The 19,831-nt window shown below is 51.4% G+C and overlaps 1 protein-coding gene across 3 annotated transcripts in view; it reads left to right on the plus strand.

Moving 5' to 3' along the window:
• Positions 1-16,459, plus strand: part of GTF2E1 (general transcription factor IIE subunit 1) — a 44,233-nt gene extending 27,774 nt beyond the window's left edge. For all 3 annotated transcript variants that reach the window (XM_026050378.1, XM_026050377.1, XM_026050379.1), the window contains exons 3-5: positions 7,477-7,678; positions 11,110-11,351; positions 14,446-16,459. In XM_026050378.1, coding sequence (XP_025906163.1) covers positions 7,477-7,678; positions 11,110-11,351; positions 14,446-14,876 — 875 coding nt within the window. In that variant the 3' untranslated portion in view covers positions 14,877-16,459. The remainder of the gene's footprint in view (positions 1-7,476; positions 7,679-11,109; positions 11,352-14,445) is intronic.
• Positions 16,460-19,831: the final 3,372 nt, after the last annotated feature.

Genomic DNA, 19,831 nt, shown 5'->3' on the forward strand with positions numbered 1-19,831 from the left:
CCTTCCCTTCCCTTCCCTTCCCTTCCCTTCCCTTCCCTTCCCTTTTTGGCATGCAAGTTCCTGGGGTGAGACAGCGGGAGGAGAATTAGGTGCTCAGAGGATGATGCTGTATGAATTCCGCCTTCCTCTTTCATTCTTTCCACGGAATTGGATGCTGGTACCAGCAGGTTATATTCCAACACTGCAGTGGGAAGCTTCCCGTTTCCATTCGTGAACCATTCCCAGTTTTACCCTGGGACTTGTGAGAGAGGTTGCAGTGCAGAAGGCAAGAACTGCCCTTAACTGTAGAATAGAGTTTCCCTCCGAAAGGAGGCACGATTGAAAACAGCCTGTGCCTGAGGGCTTCCCTAAAAGGTGTAGCATTGCCTTAAGGGAAGGGAACAGCTGAGGATGCAGAAAAGGGTACATGGATGTTCCCGCTTTCTTGCTTGTAGGTAACAACAAATGAGGTTTCATGGGTTGAAATGTGAAAAATAGGAAAATATAGAAAAGTCTAATAGATTTATACAAGTACTTTGTAATGCAGTGAAGCCGGTCGCACTCCCAGCCAGCGGCTGTGTTGGCAAAAAAGTCTCAGAAAACTTCCTTTTGTGTAACTGAGAATAAGGTTTAACCTTGGGAAATAACAACTTACCTCGTCCTTCATATTCCGAGCAGAACGTGCTGCCCGAGAAGTTGACTGGAGAGAAACACCTTTCCTTGTCACATCCCGTGGTGTTTGTTGGCATTTCTGAACCATCTGTGGAAACGGTGCCCCGTTTTGACTAGAAGTAACGCAGTAGGTGTCTGAATTGCCAGCCCCTCTCCTCTGGGAATCTGCTGTGTTACGAAAGGGGCTCAGTAGTCGCAGGGAACAAGGGAGAAAATCTCCTCCAGAAAGCCTGAAGCGCTGTTGTGCTTTAGCAGACTGACCTCGGGCATGGGATTATCTCTTGCTTGGCCTTGCCTGAAACATGGGAGAGTCTTCATCAAGTCTCTGAATATCTCCGTGCTTCTGTTCCTCCGCTTTTCCCCTTGGAGATTTCCAAGGGGAAAAGCGGAGTCTGAATGTCTTCTGTATGAAGCTGTTGCTGCCAAGGGAGTTTTATCATACAAATATTCTATTTGTCTTCATAACTGAGGGTTCATTTTGCGCTGAGGGTGCCCAGAGGAGGTGCTGAACACTGGGTTTGGCCATGTGTGATAACCCCGTCACCCCATCATTTTGCAGGTTACCTCTAGGGTAATGTGACTGCTTGAGGAAAGCCGCTGTCTCTGCAACTTAACAGCGAGACCTTCTGCTTCCAGGACTGCCAGGCCCTCAAGTTTTGTACATTTATCCAGTGCTCTCAGAGAGAATAAATAATACATGGACATATGCACTGGCTAAGTGAAATTTCCCTGTGATTATAGTATGAGAGTGCTTAATAGCAATTATAAAACATACTTCTCTCACCATTTGCTAATGTTACTGTGGGTTTAAGAGTACGCCCTTCTTTTTTTTTTGTTGCTGTTGTATTTGTGTTGCCATTTCTTTTTTATTATTTTTTAAATGAGTTGTTTTGACCTTTTTTGGAGAATTGCAGTTTTGAACTCAGAAATAGTGCTACTGCGTAAGCACCCCCAAATACTTCTACTTCGCATATATTGCAATAATTGATGCTTTGAAAATAAATTAATTGATTAACTCGGCATAAAATGTTTGCCCCCTCCCAGGGCTGGGACCGGCGTGTGCTGATGACACTCCCTGTGCGGGGCCGGCCTGTGTAATTTTCACTGTTTTACTCGCAGGTCACCAGCCTGTTCCTCTGTTCCTGGGTAAGGCCGTGCTTCTCAGTTGCCATGTAACTTATTTTCTGGACTGTTAAGTCTTTTAAAGCAAGCTCTTGGAGACCTCCTGGAGAGGTCAAGTTGACAAGCTGCCCATGAGGCAGCAGTGTGCCCTGGTGGCCAAGAAGGCCAACGGGATCCTGGGGTGCAGTAAGAAGAGCGTCTCCAGCAGGTCGAGGGAGGGGATCGTCCCCCTATACACAGCCCTGGTGAGGCCACATCTGGGGACTGTGTCCAGTGCTGGGCTCCCCAGGACAAGAGGGATGTGGAGCTGCTGGAGAGAGTCCAGTGCAGGGCTACCAGGATGATCAGGGGCCTGGAACATCTGTCCTGTGAGCAAAGGCTGAGGGAGCTGGGCCTGTTCAGCCTGGAGAAGAGGAGGCTGAGGGGGGACCTGATCAGTGTCTATAGATACCTCAAGGGAGGCAGTGAGGAGGAGGGGGCGGCCTCTTTTCAGTGGTGGCCAGCGACAGGACTAGAGGAAACGGCCACAAACTGAAGCACCAAAAGTTCCCCAAGAACTTGAGAAAAAACTTCTTGACAGTGAGGGTGCCAGAGCCCTGGCACAGGCTGCCCAGGGACGCTGTGGAGTCTCCTTCTCTGGAGATCTTCCAAACCTGCCTGGATGCCACCCTGTGCTCTGGGTGTCCCTGCTGGAGCAGGGGGGTTGGGCTGGATGATCCCTAGAGGTCCCTTCCAACCTTAAGGATTCTCTGGTCTTTTGCAGCGCGCCAGGATAAAGCCTCACGCCTTTCAGGTTTGAGCGGCGAGGCGGGATGTTTCGCTGCGGAACACGCAGCGTTTCCTGAGCGCCAGCATCGCGCGCCCGGGGCCCAGCGCGTGTCCCTGTGCTGCAAGGGCCTCTCTGCAGCCGCCTGCACGCCGGGCTGCGTGGCCCTCCGCACACGACTGATGCAGAAACAGCCCCTGGCTGCGTCCCGTTCGGAGCGCGAGCGCTGCAGTGTCCTCAAGGGTTTGAGAGCTGCTGGACCGTGAAACCTGTCTCAGAAGGATGAGCTGTGGCATTATTAGTTTTTATGTAACAGTGTGCTCTGTAATTGTTTTTTTCATGCACGTGGAGAAACGGTGAATTGGTGGCAGGGAGGGTGGTGGTGCTGGACACATGTATTTGGTGGATATGTTGGTGTTTTTTTACCTAAAGCAACCAGATGTTTGGAAGTAAGACACGAGCACCAGTGTGCCTGGGACTGTAGCTCTCAAATGCAGGCAGAGGAGAAGGCTGCAAGTGACCAGAGACTCCTCTTTTTCCTCCAACAGGAGCTTGTTCCTCCAGCCACATGGGTGGCTTTCTCACTGAGGTGATAAGCAGCATTTAATGAAGGCTGAGAAGTCCAGTTAAGTCCAGGAGTCACCAAAGATCAACCAGCTCCTCAACTCTAATGTGCCTTATCTGTAATCCAATTAACAACCAACTCCTTAAACAGTTCAGCTGTAATCAGTAATTAGTGCTCTTGCTAACATGCTCCATTAAGGTCATTAAAACTCTCTTTGTTTCTATTCAGCCCCCCAGGTGGGTGGCTGAGCACCCCTGTATGGCAGCAGGTTGCAGGAAATGATGCACGTCACTTGGAGCCACTCAACCTGCTATTTCTGTCTGTAATGATTCAGGAGAGAAATTCCTTCAGGTGCTGCCGTAAACAGTCCTCTAAATCTTGGAAATCAATAAGAAATAAAAGGAAGTTAATTGCAGGCAGTACTGACAGCACTGCCTATTACTTAGGTTGCAAAGTATTTCCTTTTTATGATGTAGGATTGTCTGGGAGGGCAGGGGCTAGGAATTGGTCTGGGTTTTCTTGCAGAGGTTTTTTCCATTCTGGGGATCCACCTAAGTTTAAGTTTCAGAGCAGGTAAAAGCGAAGCGAAGCGAGCTCTAAATGGGCAGGATACCCCTTGGACATGTTTACTTTTATGGTTTCTCACTGGTAAGGACCCAAGACAGGCCTGTCCTTCCCTCAGAGTCTTCACAGTGTCTTCTTTTTATGCCGGTGAAGCACCTATGCTTAGGAAAGGCTATGTATTACATATGCATCTGGTAATTTGTTCTCCACCACCTAGATTTTTTTTTCCCACAAAAATTGTCATTCCCTTGGTGAGGGAGACAAGCTGTGGGCTTCCAGTGATCTCTTTTCTGGACTGCTACAGAAGAAGGAAAGCTGCTCAGTGAAAGAGAAAGGGAGTCAGAAGAAAATGGCTGTGGTAGCCCCAGGAACCCAGAGCTGGGGCAGCTGAGGTCCTGTGTGTTTTTGGACTGGACATTTGAATCACAGAGTGGTTGAGGTTGGAAGGGACCCCTAGAGACCATCCAGTCCAACCCCCTGCTCCAGCAGGGACACCCAGAGCACGGGGCACAGGGCGGCATCCAGGCGGGTTTGGAAGATCTCCAGAGAAGGAGACTCCACAGCCTCCCTGGGCACCCTCACAGGGAGGAAGTTCTTCCTCACATAGAGATGGAACTGCCTGGGTTTCACCTTACACCCATTGCCCCTTGTGCTGTCACTGGCCACCACTGAGAAGAGCTTGGCCCCTTCCTCCCTACCTCCTGCCCTCAGGTACTTGTACACACTGATCAGATCCCCTCTCAGCCTTCTCTTCTCCAGGCGAAACAGGCCCAACTCACTCAGTCTTTCCTCACACGAGAGATGCTCCGGTCCCTTAACCATCTTTGTCACCCTGCACAGGAAGGCTCTCGTTGGCGGTTGTTCCTAACTCCTTTGAGGCTCCTCACTGTAAAGCCTTGAAGGTGATTCATAAAAACACTGCGTGCTCGGTGCTGTGAGAGAAGTTTGAGGAAAGCATTTCATAGGCGCCGCAAATCCAGCACTGCTCCGATCCACAGATACTTCTGGAATGGTGTCACCTGCGCCTCCGTTTGCCCTCCGTATAGCAGTAAGAATGCTTCTTCTAAAGGCAAGTTGTGGGAGGTTTGGAAAGTGGATTAGCTTAAATGCTTTGTTACACAGTCAAGAATAAAGCGTCGGATGAAGCTGAAGGCTGGAGCAATAGAAATGAGCTGAAGGATTGGGGACAGCATCCTGCAGGAGAGAGAGGCAGGAAAATGCCTTGTTGGGTTGAGGGTGCCACTCGATCCCTTGGGAAGGGGGGTGAGCAGATCCAGGACGTGGGCTCGGGTGCCTGTGGCCACTGCCACGTGCACGCTCAGGCTGAGCCAGACTGAAGCCAGGGTGAGCACAGTTAATTCTGCCATCCCGGCCCTTGGGCGCCGGGTCTCTAATGCATAGGGACAGCATGGGGACCTTTTCCTTCTCTTGAGTGAAATCAAGTCACTGGGAATTATCTTGGAATATTCCAGCCCTCTGCTCTAGAGCTGTAGCTACAGCTTAATCCGTGTGTGCCTCAGGGGGCTGGATTAGCGGTGTATCCGTCGCTGAGAGCCTGGGAGCAGGTGAGATCTTTTTCAGATGGCTGGGGTTTTATTCTAACGTGCCAAGAAGTCTCTTGAGCGCTTGAACCGGCAATAAATAAGTGTGTGTGGCAAGAGGAGGACATGTGTGCTCTCCCCAGGGGCCCGGTAAGCCTCCGGTGTGCTTGCTCCAGGGTAGCTGCTTGCCCTGGTTTAAGCAGCGCACGGGAATGGGAAAGGCTGGAGGAAGAAATAAGCCCCAGAGCAGAGCGTTGCAGCAGCCGCAGCCTCGGGATGCTCTCCGCTCCGCGTGGGGCGTACGCGGCCTTTGCTTGGAAGGATCACGTGTCGGTGCTGATGCGAGGTGCAGTGTCGTGCCACCAAGCTCTGGTGACATTTCTTGACCCCTTAACACGCAGCAGAGGAGACTTGCAGCACCTGAATGCCATCTGCCATGGCAGAGCAGCCTCTCGAGTCGCAGGTGCCTCCTGTGAAGTGCTGCGTCACCCTGAAGGAAACCAGCCTGGTAAGGGAGGAAGCTCCTCGCTCCAATCACTCCCAGATCCTTTGCATAATTCAGCTATTAACTTGCTATTTGTTGCTCCTTGGGAGCCCTAAGGGACAGCAGTTGCAGCAAATCCACCGTGGCTTTAGGAATTCTGTGTCATTAGGGCTGTATTTGCTCTCTGATTTTTAGGTACTCTGAGTCGGAACCAGCCGCTCTGTCTTTATAACCTTTGCAAATCCTGGGGGGGATCCAGAGTGGAAGTGCGACAAGTCTGAGCTGTCCCAGGAACAGGACTTTATAAAAAGAGAGGAGAGTTTTGCTCGTCAGCCTGCGTTTGTTTGTTCAGCCCATTATGGGAGCCGAGATGTACTAATTATTTTTAAATGAAACAAATTGTACAGATTTGTCAGACTGGTAGAGTAAAAAGGGACCAGACTTGGGCTTAACTTTTAGCCAGCCTGCCTGCTTATATAACACACAGTTTCTGACTCAGTAGTGGCAATTTTTACTTGCCGAAGAAACAAGCGCAGCGCTTTATGCTTGCATGGGAGAGAAGAGCTCTCTACCAGAGCACTGGTCTTTACTTTGCATGGCCTTGCTGCTGGCCGCTCTGGCCTTTACATGAAGGCCAGACAAAACTTATAAAGGAAAAGTTTATTCCCGGAATTGTGTACATTTCATAGACTCCTAGAATGCTTAAGGTTGGAAGGGAGCTCCAGAGGTCGTCTAGTCCAACCCCCTGCTCCAGCAGGGGCACCCAGAGCACGGGGCACAGGGCGGCATCCAGGCAGGTTTGGAAGATCTCCAGAGAAGGAGCCTCCACAGCCTCCCTGGGCAGCCTGTGCCAGGGCTCTGCCACCCTCACTGTCAAGAAGTGTTTCCTTAAGTTCCTGGGGAACTTTTGACACTTCAGTTTGTGGCCATTTCCTCTAGTCCTGTCGCTGGCCACCACTGAAAAGAGGCCGCCCCCTCCTCCTCACTACCTCCCTTGAGGTATCTATAGACACTGATCAGGTCCCCCCTCAGCCTCCTCTTCTCCAGGCTGAACAGGCCCAGCTCCCTCAGCCTTTGCTCATAGGGCAGATGTTCCAGGCCCCTTATCATCCTGGGAGCCCTGCGCTGGACTCTCTCCAGCAGCTCCACATCCCTCTTGTCCCGGGGAGCCCAGAACTGGACACAGTCCCCAGATGTGGCCTCCCCAGGGCTGTGTATAGGGGGACGATCCCTCGACCTGCTGGAGACGCTCTTCTTACTGCACCCCAGGATCCCGTTGGCCTTCTTGGCCACCAGGGCACCCTGCTGCCTCATGGGCAGCTTCTCATCCACCACGACGTTTGCAGGCCACTCACAGCGTGCCCGGTGACGGAGCGCGCCTGGAGGAGCCGGCGTGTGAACTCCTCGAGCACACTGTGAAGCTCCGTGTCACAGCCCGGTAGCCGACAGCGTTGGAAGCGTGTGGCGGGAAGCAGGCGTGTGAGCCGAGCACTGTCCCGGCAGCGCTGCTGAACCCGCCCGGCCCTTTCAGAGGGACAGAGACCCCAGCCCTGCTCGGCGGCACCCGGCGGCATCCACGGGCTGGCTCTGCTTCCTCTGGGATACTAAGCATGTGCACTGTGAGCGGGGAGGGCACTGTCAGCATGAGGAAAGCTCGTCAGCATCAAGCTAAGGAAACAGCAAAGCACTGCTGTAAAAACTACTCTATTGTAAGCTTGGCCTGTTGCTTTTCTCCCAGTTTGATCCCAATTTCTCCCAATCCTTTTGTTGCGTTTCCTTTTAGGAACTTTCCGGTGTACTTTCTGCGAGACCGAAGTGGAGGAGGACGAGTCGGCGATGCCCAAGAAGGACGCCAGGACGCTCGTGGCGAGGTTCAACGAGCAGATTGAGCCTATCTACGCCCTGCTTCGCGAGACCGAAGATGTCAACTTAGCCTACGAAATCCTCGAGCCGGAACCCACGGAGATCCCGGCGCTGAAGCAGAGGTGGGAACGGGCGCTGGCTTCCCTTCCTTGGGGCCCTCCTGGCCCTTGTGTGCAGCTTGTCCGGGCTCTGCGGGGGACTGGCTTGTTTAAGCCCAGCTCTACGAACAACGGGCAAATTCCCTACGGAAAGCGTGGTTTATAGGCAGCCACGGGGCTGCCGGCACTTTTTCCCAAGCCAGGCAGTTTCCTAGTCTCCAGGATGTCGTCATATGGGCAGGGAACTCAGGCTGTCTGCTGCTTGCTAAGCTGCAGCCGGTGTGTTTTCCAAGGCTCGGTATTTAAGAACTGCAAGCTGCTGCCGCTTTGCAAAGGGCTGTGCGTGCTGTCTAGCCTCCAGAATGTATTTTGGCTACCATTCGCTGCCTTGCTGCCTTCTTTCTCTTGTAAACCCTTTTCTTTCATCTCTTCCTTTTGCTCCTGCCCAGCTTTGGAGAGTTAGGTCTGTGCCCTACACCTTGTGTTTCAAATCCACATATAATGAAGCTCTTATTCAAAGAAATTGCTTGGAATAAGTGCACTCTTTCTTCTGATTTTCTCCTCCTCCTTTTGGGGGAAGGGCGTGTTATAATCAGGAGCTCTTTAAAAATGTTCCTACCCATGGGAAATGGCTTTTTTTTTCTTCCCGTAACATTCCTAGCTGTAGAAAAACGGATGATTTTTAAATAATGCAGAAAGATGCAAGGAGCTGTCAGTTTTGTCACCTATAGTGAAATATGATGTGCTTCTCTTTTAAAAGAGGTAATAATTAAACACACAAGAAGAAAGATAGGTGCTGTGGAGTAAAGCATTCCCTCAGTGCCTCGGGGTGCTTGTCCTTAGTTGGGAGGAGAGCAGGCAGGAGGCTACTGGGAGGCTCTTAGGCTCAGCACGAAAGAGAACGTGCCTCATATATCGTTCTAGACCAAATCCCATAATAAAAACACTCTGTCTGCTCATGGACATTTTCCAGCCAAGAATGTAGCAGACTTTGCTTCTCGTTCTGTCAGGAAAGCAGAGTGGGGGGACGTGTCTTCCAAGGTCACTCGCTGTGTCTTTGTTGATGCAGGGTGTCTTTGAAGCCAGCCTGTATTCCCAAGCTGCATCACTCGACTTCGCTTTAAAAACCCTTTTCTGTACTTTGCCTGTGAGAACTGGGATAACCCCACTGACAAGAGTCCTTTTGCACCCTTCCCCATGGCTACCTTATCTGTGTGGACAGAAAATTAGCAGAGCAGAAGCCTGGTGAAGTCCAATGATTAAACAGCAGCACCCACTTACTTGCCTTTTAAATACTTTAAAAATATTGTAAATGATTAATTACTCTGCACAAGGCATAACAAAATAAATAGGCAGCTTTTTAAATGCTTACTTGAACACAACTTGCTTCAGCACATACAGTGATTTAATTATTTATTAACCCTTATTAATTCAAAGCAACTAATTGCAGGAAAGTGCTGCTGTCAGATTTTTCAAAGAAGTACAAAACCCTGGGTTATTTATTCTCTCCATCCTGTGGAGTCCTCAGTTCCTGAAACCATTGACAAAACTGGCATTTGATGATTCTGAAAGAAGCAAAAAGCTCGTAAAGCTCCTGTGTCTCCTCTTTGCACAGGCACAGGCAACTCCATGGCTTTTCAGGAGAATTTTGGCTCTCGTTGGCTCAGCTGAACTTGCCTGTCACTCACCTGCCAGGGAAAGCAGTCAGCTCTTCATTTGTCTTTCAAGGAAGCTGTTGATTTTGTTAATCTTTCAGAGCATAAATTTCCTCCACGAATGTTTCATATTAAACTTACTTTACCAAAACTATTCTCCGTGCCTTTCTAAACCAGGTGTTTCTTAATATTCCTACATTTTCCTTGCTTCAAATGGCAGGTAGCACAGGTAGCTTAGATCTTCACTGAAATAGTTCTTTGTGGTCGTGCTGTCAAGGACCAAGGCTTCTTTCCTGATATGGTGAAGCTCTTCACAGCAGCTAAATGAGAAAGTTGAGAGCTGTGGTTTGCCTTCCCGCAGAGCTCACCCCGTGACTCAGGGCACTTGGATTGCTCCATGTAAATGTGGCATGTTGCTGTCCGTGGTTCCAAGTGAATTACAGCGGAGCCTTCTCCTCTAGTTGCTGCTCCCCTTTGTGAAAGGTTCTGGATGACATGCAGTAAGTGCCTGGCTGCTGAACGAAGGCCTGAAGAGCAGCCCAGGGGAAAAGCCCATTTCCAACGCGCCGACGGGAACCTCGGAGCAGCAGCTGCGTTCGGTGTTTGCAGCGGTGCCGCGCGCGAGGCCGCCGGGCTGCAGCCCGAGAGAGGCAGGGCTCGAGGGAGAGCTGCACTGCTGCCCTGTGGGGAAGGGGTGGCATCAAGCAGCGAGGCAAGCGCCAGGCGCGCGCTCCTCGTGGCTGGGGGCCCGTGGGGCTTTTCACAAACACCTTGCAGATCTTGGGCACCGGAAAGATCTTGGGCGCTTGGAACAGCGCTCTGGGAAGAAGGTCTCTGTGGTTCCTTAGGCTGTATAAGGGGTACATGCGCATAAATCTTTCAGGCTCAGTGCAAAGGTTTCTTAGGGGGGCTTGCTGTGGGAGAGAGCGAGGCACTTAGTGTGTTGATACATCCTAGCACAAAGGCTGCGGAGCGTTTTGCTAACAGATCCCAGGCAGCCCACAGGTAGGAGATTGTCCATAGCCCTCAGTACGGGCTGAGCCTGAACACACTGCTCTTTATTTTATGTGTGGAAGCAGAATGATAACCTACCTACCTATCTCTTCCCTCATAGTGAACAGCTGAAAATCTAGCAGATTTAGCTTATTAAGCAGTGGTTGAGTCCTTGCTGAGTTAAAAAAAAAAAACCATTGCTTATTACTCGGGTCTGAACTCAGGTCCAACTGCAACCATATTTTAAGCTTCTCCTTTGGAGGAAAGACTGTTGAGTAGGTAGATAGCAAATGGGTGGTGCTCCCTGACAACAGCTGCGGGTTCAGCTGCAGAGCTGCTGCCCAGCAGGAACCTTGTTGGTACCCTAAACCTCTGGACAAGGGGAGCCCTCCAGACAGATCTGGCAGGAGACGTGGATACCGTTTATGATCAGGTGGCTTAAGTCACATGGCACCTAGTGTGGGCTGAGAATGGGCCCAGTGTTCAGTTTCCTCTAGAGGAAATATGTTCTTGAGGTGGGTGAATGGTCATGCTTGGCTTTCCCTGCCAGGGAGGCAGTGAGCTTCCGTGCAGCTGTGTCTGTGGGCATAGCACAGGAGATAGGGCTTCAGTTATCCAAGTGAACTCGGATCCACAGATTCCCTAAACCCAGCAAGCTGGCAGAGAAATTCCTGGCACTACCTATGAAAACCGAGAGTAGAAGCTCTCAGTGCACGTGGCAGGGCTTAGCTAATCAGAGTTTAAGCCGTGGGTTGCTACTTAGGCTGAACGGTCTAACTGTTTTTTATCCCTCTGGCTTCCATACAGCAAGGAGCGAGCTGCTGCTGGGTCCGGGACAGCCGGCCTCACAGGCGGCCACCACCGGGAAGCATGGACCACAAAAGGACCCTCCTATGAAGACCTGTACACCCAGAACGTCGTCATCAGCATGGAAGACCAGGAGGACCTTAACCGGTCTGCAAGTGAAGGAAAGCCAGCCAGGGAGAGGCCAATTTGGCTGCGGGAGAGCACAGTGCAAGGAGCTTATGACCCCGATGACATCAAGGACGGTAAGAAAGTTCAGAGAAATGGGGCTTCCCTGCCTCTGTGGTGCTCTTGGAGTGCAGGGATAAAATGTAAGCCCCTGTGTATGAACAGCTGCCACTTTGGATCCTCCAGATTGTAGCTGCTTCCATCTGCCAGGCAAATACCTGTGTGTAGGTAGATGTTAAAAAATGCTGATTTATTCCATCAAGCATTGAAATCTAGGTCAGTAAAGCTGAGCTGCCCACCAAAGTACGTATGTGCTTCTGAGATGTTAATTATCTGTTACCTTTTTCCTGTAGCTTCAGCAATACACATTCTTCTACCTTCAGAGCCGGTTGGTTTGGGGTAAGGGTATTCCAGCTTCATCTGGGAAGCTGACTGCCAGTGTGACACTGCTGGAAAATAACATTTGGGTTGTATTTGGTGACTCGGAAGCACACCAAATCTGTCAGCAGTGGTTTTGCATTCCCAGCCTCCTCCTCACCATTTATTTTTCAAAATGTTTTATATGAAGAAGAGTATGTCAGGAGCATTGCTTCTGGGAGTGTGGCCCATCTTTGCTCTTATTTTCATTCATATTGGGTCAAATCGTCTATAGACCGCAGACAAGATACCAGCAGGAAAACTGTGCTTTGAAAAGCTTGCCGTTTAGAGACCTCTCAGCATTTTTATGAGGGTGAATCATTAGAATCTTTCAAGTCATCTGAGAATTACAGAATGAAATCGGTGATGTCCTGGGAAAAGAAAATGGCAAAATGGAGGCATGTAAATAAACACGACACACTTGAATCATTCCTTCCCTAGTGTGATCCTCAGGAGAAGAGATAGGGGAGTAATGTAGGTATGGAGGAAGAAAAGGAAATGGATGCAAAATAACAGGAGATATCTAATGATCTTGTTTGCATATAGCTTCTTTAAAACAAATGGATCTCAGAACATTTTCCAAACGGATTGAACAAACTCTGGTGATGGAAAGCATCTCCTCCTGCAGCTGTTGCAGATGTTGTTATTCACCAGTCTCATTTCTCATCCAGTTTTTCTGCTGGACAGTTGATTTGCCCGTATTTTTAAACCAGCTCCTTGAGATGCATTTTAGTTTACACAGCATAAATGATGCTCCAACACCGCTGAAGGACCTGGAGGGGAGAAACATCCTCTGCTTACAGCACAGCAGCATTGCTGCTTTATCTCCAAAACTACTGGAGATCACAGGGGCAACTTATGGACATAGCCTGAAGCTGCTGTTGGAACTTATCTACAGGGCTCTTGGACAGCATAAGCATGAACTTGGGGCCACGGGTGGAAAATGTTCACTGCTTGAGTCTGTCAGGGACAGTTTCTCCAGAAGGAGGCAGCTCCGCTCCTGGGCTGCAAAGTGAGCCTCACAGCACTAACCCTGGTGGCTTCACAGCTCTCAGCGAGGCTCATCTCTCTGATGTTAGTACCTGCAGGGGCTGGCATCGGCCCCTCCTAACAAAGCCTGAGTACCCTCCTTGGTTGCTGTTTGGAGGAGGGAATTTGGCTAGATGTTGCTGGGGTTGGACGAGGTCAGTCGTTCTGCCGTTTTTATGAGGAACCCAGGAGACCAGCCCGCACACCTCCGTGGTGTTGGTTGTCTGAAGAGAGAACTGCAGAACTGCTCGCCCTCATTTTCAGCTGTCAGGAAGATTGTTTCTTCCCGTTAGGTTGCCATGTGGATCCCTGTAGTTATGATATCTGAGTGTGACCACAGTAATGAAGCCATAAATCATGGACACATATCCAGCGTTCTCGATCTTGTTGTAACTACTGCAGCTTCTGTAGTCCTATTTCCAGATGGTGTGCCGAGCTCATGTGCCAAGTTTTTGATGGGAATGGCCTTAATCTGACGAGGGCTGCAGCTTCTTTCACCAAGAAAGAACATTTGAAGAGCAAATTTTTATAAACACCAAGAACACTGTCAAAAAGTAGGAAAATGAGAAGGGGGAGAACAGAGGATTTTCCTCAGAGCAGGGACAAGCTAAGACGTAACCACACAAGAAAGCCTCTCAGCTGTGGAGAAGATAAAGCAACATTTTGTGCAACGCTGTGGGTTCTGCTTTTGCTTTTCCCTTGTATTAAACACATAGTGCACCAAATCCCACAGTCAGAAACCGTCTGAATGGACACTTAGCCCTTAGGCTTGGGCCCTCTGGAAGGGAACATTTGCATGTGCTGCTTCCTAGCTGCTTCAGTCTATACGTTTATAGGCAGAAACTCATTTCTCGTGAAAACATGAGTCTGGTGAAGTCAGCCTGGGTCTTCTGACTTTCATTAAGGCACAGAAAAAGACCATCAAACCCAACCAAAATCTCTGAGGGCTTTCAGGGCTAAATGCAGAACTTCCTTAGTTTTAACTGTTTCTCAGCACGTTTTTTGCTTCAAGTAGAAAAAGGTAGCAAGTGCATTTTTGATCCTGTAGGGAGAGACTTGGATGGCATGGTGATAAAACCATGCGGGTCTTGGTCTTGGAAAAGACAGCCAGTGGCATTAATGTACGAGGGCCGAATGCTGTCACCCCCGCTCCAGTGACTGTTCATATGCAGAGACTTTTGGTGCAAGAGAGAATTTGCCATGGGGAATCTGTCCTACTTTTTACACCTTGTTTTTACAGAAAATTCTCCATATTCTATGTTTTATTGTTGTCTGTTGTTCTTTTTCATATTGCCTGTAGATTTATTAGTGTTGGGTGAACTCACAGTGCTCAGTAAATGCAGAACGTGGAGAGATTTTCTGCTTCTCTATCTCAGTCCTTGCAGATGGGGCCTGTGCAGGGCAGGGTCTGTTCTTAGTTCTGTGCTTATAGTCAGTGCCTGGAACAGCCCTGGGTCTTGGTCCGCACGGAAGGTCCTCCTGCTGTATGCAGACATACAGCCTAGAAACAAAGGGCCCAAAAGGAAACTGCTCGTGCCCCTTTCCTTCCTGAGCCTTGCTGGGTCTCTAGCGAGTGTCAGCGTGAGGTGCACAGTTCAGCATTTGGAAGCACAGCGTTCAGCTGCAGCCCAGCTTTGGGACACCTCAGTTGGGCACCGGAGAGTCTCCAGGGCTGCTACCCCGATCCTTGATAAGAAACCGTTATTCCGTTGTGTCTCCTTGCAGGTGGCCGGGACCTGGATACATTCCAGGAGCGCGAGGAGGGCCGGGCAGCTCTAGATGACAACGAGGAGGTGATGCGGGCCCTGCTTATCCACGAGAAGAAGACGCCCTCTGCTTCCACGGTCACCGTGGGGAGCGCGGCTCCGCTCTCCGGCGCCAATGCCAGTGACTCCGAGAGTGAGACAAGCGAGTCGGAAGAGGAGTCCCCTCCACGCCCTGCTGCCACGGCCACCACCACCTACGGGTTGGAGGATGATGATGACGAGGAGGAGTTTGAGGTGGTGGCCGAGGACCCCACTGTCATGGTGGCCGGGCACCCACACTCGTACAGCCAAGTGAGCCAGCGCCCCGAGCTGGTGGCCCAGATGACTCCAGAGGAGAAGGAGGTCTATATAGCCATGGGGCGGCGCATGTTTGAGGACATGTTCGATTAACTGCTGCCTGCCACGGCATTTTTTTTTAAAAAGTGATTTTTTTAAGCCAGAAACTTCCTAGTAAAACAGGACTGAAGTGAACCTTTTCTCCGCTGCGCACGGGGACACTGGGGCTTGGACCGCCTAATCTCAGGCATCTTGCCCGCCAAACAGGGGCATCAGGAAGGCTGCTTGTGCCAAAACAGGTAGGAGAGGTCACGTCTCAGAAGTGAGGAGGTTTGTGAGGTAAAACTCTGCTTTAGTGAGCCCTGCATGGGCACTGGCTTAAACCAGTGCCTCCCCCGAGTTGTTTTGAGTCTGCTTCTGTTGCGGATGCTCAGAAATTCCATGTCTGTGTCCTCCAAGGATGTGAGTGCTCCTTGGTTTGACGACAGCGCTGTGCAGTAGCGGGTGTAAGTTACACTGCAGCTGGACTGGCACGAGGAGCGAAGAGCCCTTGTCTGCAGGCCTGGGCACAAACAGCCCGTGCCCAATCTCCTGCCAGCGACAACCGAGGCTTGTGGCTTCTGAGCAGCCCTGAGCAGCCCTGCAGCCCCTATTACCTTTATTGCTCCTGTCTTCTCCTTTCTAGGTCTTTTCCAGGGGGCAGTCACAGTTGTGGCTGTGTGTGACTGCAGTGTGTCCTGGCCAGGTTCCATCTGCACCAGTTTCCCAGGCAGTTTAGCCTCCCGGGGAGGGCGACTGGAGAGGTCAGTTGTGTCTAACTGCAGTGGCACCACCGGGTGACTTGTTGCACCTGGGGGAGAGCAGGAAGCAGAGCTGTGCACCACCACTGCTTGGGGAGGCTCTAAGAACCATCACTTTGCAAGCTGTGTGCTGCAGCCTCCACGTTGCAGAGCTCAGGTATTCCACTCCTCCAACTGAAGTTTTCCCGCCTCGGTCAGCTCCATCCTTTACACACAAGCCCGTGTAACCACAGGGTTACTTAAGCTTGCTCCTTCAGAGATGGTGACCGTCACTCTCCTGCTTTTCAACGGGGAATGCTCAGCACCTCAAGTCAGAGGGATGCGAAAGCATCCAGAGCGAAGGCCGCACCGGGCACATGCAGTCACTCTCGGCCACTCTTTGTACAAGAGCCCTCCCTGGATCTAAGCTCTCAGAGCACCCTGGCTACCAGGAGATCCCTTTGTTTTCTACCACAGCTGCCTGCCACTTCTCCCTGCAGCCTCCAGCGCTGCCGAGCAGCAGCAGAACGCGAGCGTGGCTCCACAGCTCCTCCTTCCCTTCGGGCATGATGGAGCTGCACCATTTCTAAAAGAATTACACGGTTTTAAATGCTGCTTTGGCACGTTCTCTTCCCATAGGAAAACATTTACCAGTGCGTACAGAGCAATACCACATTTGTAATGTCATTCTCTCTCAGCAAGCGTTTTTGATTTTGTTTTTTAAATTGTTGTGTTTTCTTATCCAGTGCTACAGTGAAAGAAAATGATAAAAGAATTGTATGTTGCAGAGGGTAGGGCTAGTATCAAGTGCAGTTCGATTTACCTGAGCGGGGTGGATTTCCTGCTCACTGAGACTCTAAACCTGTTTTATACTGACTAGGCTTTGTATGTTTTGCTAACCTTGTAATGCCTCCTTTGTGGTTTCATTTTCAGCTTCTTGGTATTTTGAAGCCCCCCTGTTTTTTTAAAAAAAATAGTGTTTTAAATTTGCTTTTAAGTCATTTTAAAGAGGAATAAATAAAAGGAAACTTCTCCCTATTGTCTGCTTCCAGTCTGTCATGTGTTTAGTCAAAATGTGGTTTGCTTATCACTTAGATTTACTTAATTCAAGAAAACGACTTTTCTGAGACCCTCCTCTGAGGAAGGGACTATGTGAAATCCCCCATTAAATCACTACCCCGCGTTGTTTCTCCTCGGCAGAGCTTCCCTGAATGAATCCTGGAATCCTTCGCATGCCTTTCCAGGAAGGGTATTTCATTAGGCTGGTGCTGTGGGAGCCTCTTTCGTCAGCGCTCGTGAGAGACCTCCGTAATCAGCATACGCTTCCCTCCAGGCTGAAGGAGAGGACCGGCCCTTTCCTTCATCTCGGAGGGAAGCGTATGCTGATCACGGAGGTCTCACGCTCATTTTTGCCAGTCGAAGTGGTACTGTTGCATAGCTTGGCTTCCAATGCCTTAAATCACAATTTATTAAGCATCTGATAAAAAAGAGAGACCAGGTCTGTAGGAGAGTTTAATCTGGTTGAATTCGAGGTTAACATTGAAGAAATGCAGGAAGGTACGAGGAGCCAAAGAATGAAACGGCGAACTCATGCTGAAGACAGCAGAGCTGCTCAAGCTTGTGCCTCGCCTGCAATTCATATCGAGGATTTGCGCTGCAGAATCGAGCTGTAGGCTTGCCTAAAGCCTATGTGAAGAAGTACAGGGCTTTGCTAAAGAGCCTCTGGCATGAATGTCCAGCACAATCAGCTATACAGTAGCGCCTTTGCTTAATAAACACATGTATGTGTGGTTTGTACAGTAGGTCTAGTTGTTGTCATTCACCAGGTAGGTCCTGCACGTACAGGACCATACGTGGCGCAGTGGGTTTTTGGGCATCCTTTCCCTCCCCGCTCTGCCCCGTGTCTCCCTCGGGAGCCCTGCCGAGGTCAGGGTGCTTGAGGAGATGCAGTTGTCGTTTCCCATCTTCTCTCACAGTTTCTGACCCTTGGGCAAGAGCTCCGCTCCATTGCAGCCGGTCAGGACGGTGCTGAGGACGGATAGTGGCATTTACTGCCCGGAGTGCTGCCTGAGCCAGCAGGAGGGATGGAGCCCATCAATCGTGAGGAAGGCCCAGCCATCTCCTCTGGCTGCTGAACTCCGTGTGCTCTGCTAGTTTTAATCCAATAAGCCTGGGAGGCTGGGCCAGCTCTGCAGCCTTCCTCTGCAAATGCCTCCTCTAACCCCACCGGAGCCAGTTGCTGTGCCTGCTTTCAGCCGGATGTGCAGGTTATCTGATGAGGGAGCCTAAGGCCAGGGCACTGCAGTTCAAAGACCAAAAAAAAGAAAGGCTTTTCTGAAGCTGCTGGTACTCCTGTCCCCAGAGGTCCCGAGCACCCGGTGCCTCTCCCAGCCCCGCGAGAGCCGCTGCCTCCTGCACTGGGGCTGCAGAAGCTCCCGAGCCCCCCAGGGACGTGGCCCTCGTGGGTCGGGGAAGCCACGGCCCAGGCGGGACCTTCTGTGTGTGCACAGAACGGGCCAGACCTTCAGACCCGTGCGGCTGAAGGGGCTGGCGAGGGGCAGCACCAGGCTCAGCGCTGCAGAACGGGCCTGTTTTAATCTTCCCCACAAGGCTCCCAAGCAGCAGCTTCCGCCAGCGGGGAGTCCCTGTCCATCCCGTTCCTCTTTCCTGTGCTGCTGTTCCCTTCAAACAGCCTCCAGCTAAACAGGCTGCTGCTCTGCGAGAGCCATGGGGATTGAAGATCCCCTCAGAGGAAGGGCGGAAAACCAGCTCTCGGAGACACCGGAGGAGCCGCCGCTGCCCGCGGTGACGGGGCCCGGCGGGAGCAGCGGGCACCTCTGCGTGGGGCTCGACCCCTGCCGGCCCCTTCAGGAGGAAGTTTCAGGGATCAGATGGGGAGTGAGGCTCTCATGGAAAGGAGGCTTCGGCATTTCTGTGTGAGCACGGAGAGCCTGGGCTGTGTAAGCACCACAGGCCGCTCCAGCCAAAAACACATGGAGCGTCAGGATGATCGGCATGCTGGGAGCGCCGAGGCCGAACTGAAAAGCAGCAGCACCCGGCTCAGCTCCTTCCAGGGTACCCGGTATCAGCGGCTGGTGTTCCCAAGCCCCAGCAGATCCTCACAGGGTGGCCCTGAGAGGCGGCACAGCCAGGCGCCTGAGGCGCCTCAGGGCGGGTTGGTGCCTCAGGACACAGTGCCTCAGGACACAGTGGTACCTCAGGACACGGTGCCTCAGGACACGATGGTGCCTCAGGACACGGTGGCGCCCATGTCACGGGGCGGCACCGCGAGGCCGCCGGCTGCGAGGAGCGTCAGCCCGAAGCGCAGGGCTCCATGCTCCAGTAGTGATGCTCCCAAAGGGCCCGTCTGCGGCCTCCCTCCTTCCCTGTTCTTCCTCACACAGAGCAGGGCCCATGCGGGCCGCAGTCCCGGCTCTCCATACCACACAGCGAATCCGGGTCTCTTGCAAAGGGAAATCTGCGTGTTGGGTTTATTCTTTCCCTTTCTTTCCTGTTCGGGGTGCTTAATGAGCTGCCAGAAGGTGGCTTATTTATCAGCATTAATGAAATTGATGGAGAGACCGAATCTTATTTATATTAAAAAAAAAAAACAAGCCAGATTTTGGAAGCTCCTTCCATACCATTAAAAAATGTATTAAGGACAGTGAGTGTTTGTGCAGCCATCCAGGAGGCAGCAGACAGGGAGTGTCTGAATAAGATACTTTAAACACGCTAAGTATTTTCGTTCGAAATATGTTCCTGACCTAAATAGGCTTTGATTTCCATCCCTTTGAACAGCCTGAGCCTAATGAATGAGGCCGGGGTGGCAGGGAGCCGCAGCGCCAGGCGCGGCGGCTCCGAGGCTTCTCCTGGCGACATGCGGCGCTGCCGCGGGACGAACGCTCGGCGTCCGGCCCTGCCATGAAGGCTGCTCCCGCGCTGCTTCCACGTGCCGCGCCAGGTGCGGCTGGCAAAAGGGGAAGGGGGAGCGTGTGGTGCAGATGTGGCTCAAGAGCCGGCGTTCTGCTGCTGTTTCACCTGGAAACCGTCTTGCCGGCATCCTCCCGCCCAGCTGTTTGCTGTTGGACGAAGGATGAGCAGGGGTAGCTTTGCAGTGAGCTGGAATTGTGGGCAGAGCTCAGAAGCCTGGCTCAGATCCACCAATCTGATTCTGATTCTCGTCTCCGCATTTTTTTCTGCCCTTGTGACAGTGGAAACCTGCCTGACTGGTCCCAGATTTCCCAGATGCTGTTAGCACCTTCCAGCAGCCACCAGGGCAACCTCAGGCTC

Source organism: Nothoprocta perdicaria, unplaced genomic scaffold, assembly GCF_003342845.1.
Source record: "Nothoprocta perdicaria isolate Ctin4 unplaced genomic scaffold, notPer1 scaffold_68, whole genome shotgun sequence".
Classification (NCBI taxonomy): Eukaryota; Metazoa; Chordata; class Aves; order Tinamiformes; family Tinamidae; genus Nothoprocta; species Nothoprocta perdicaria.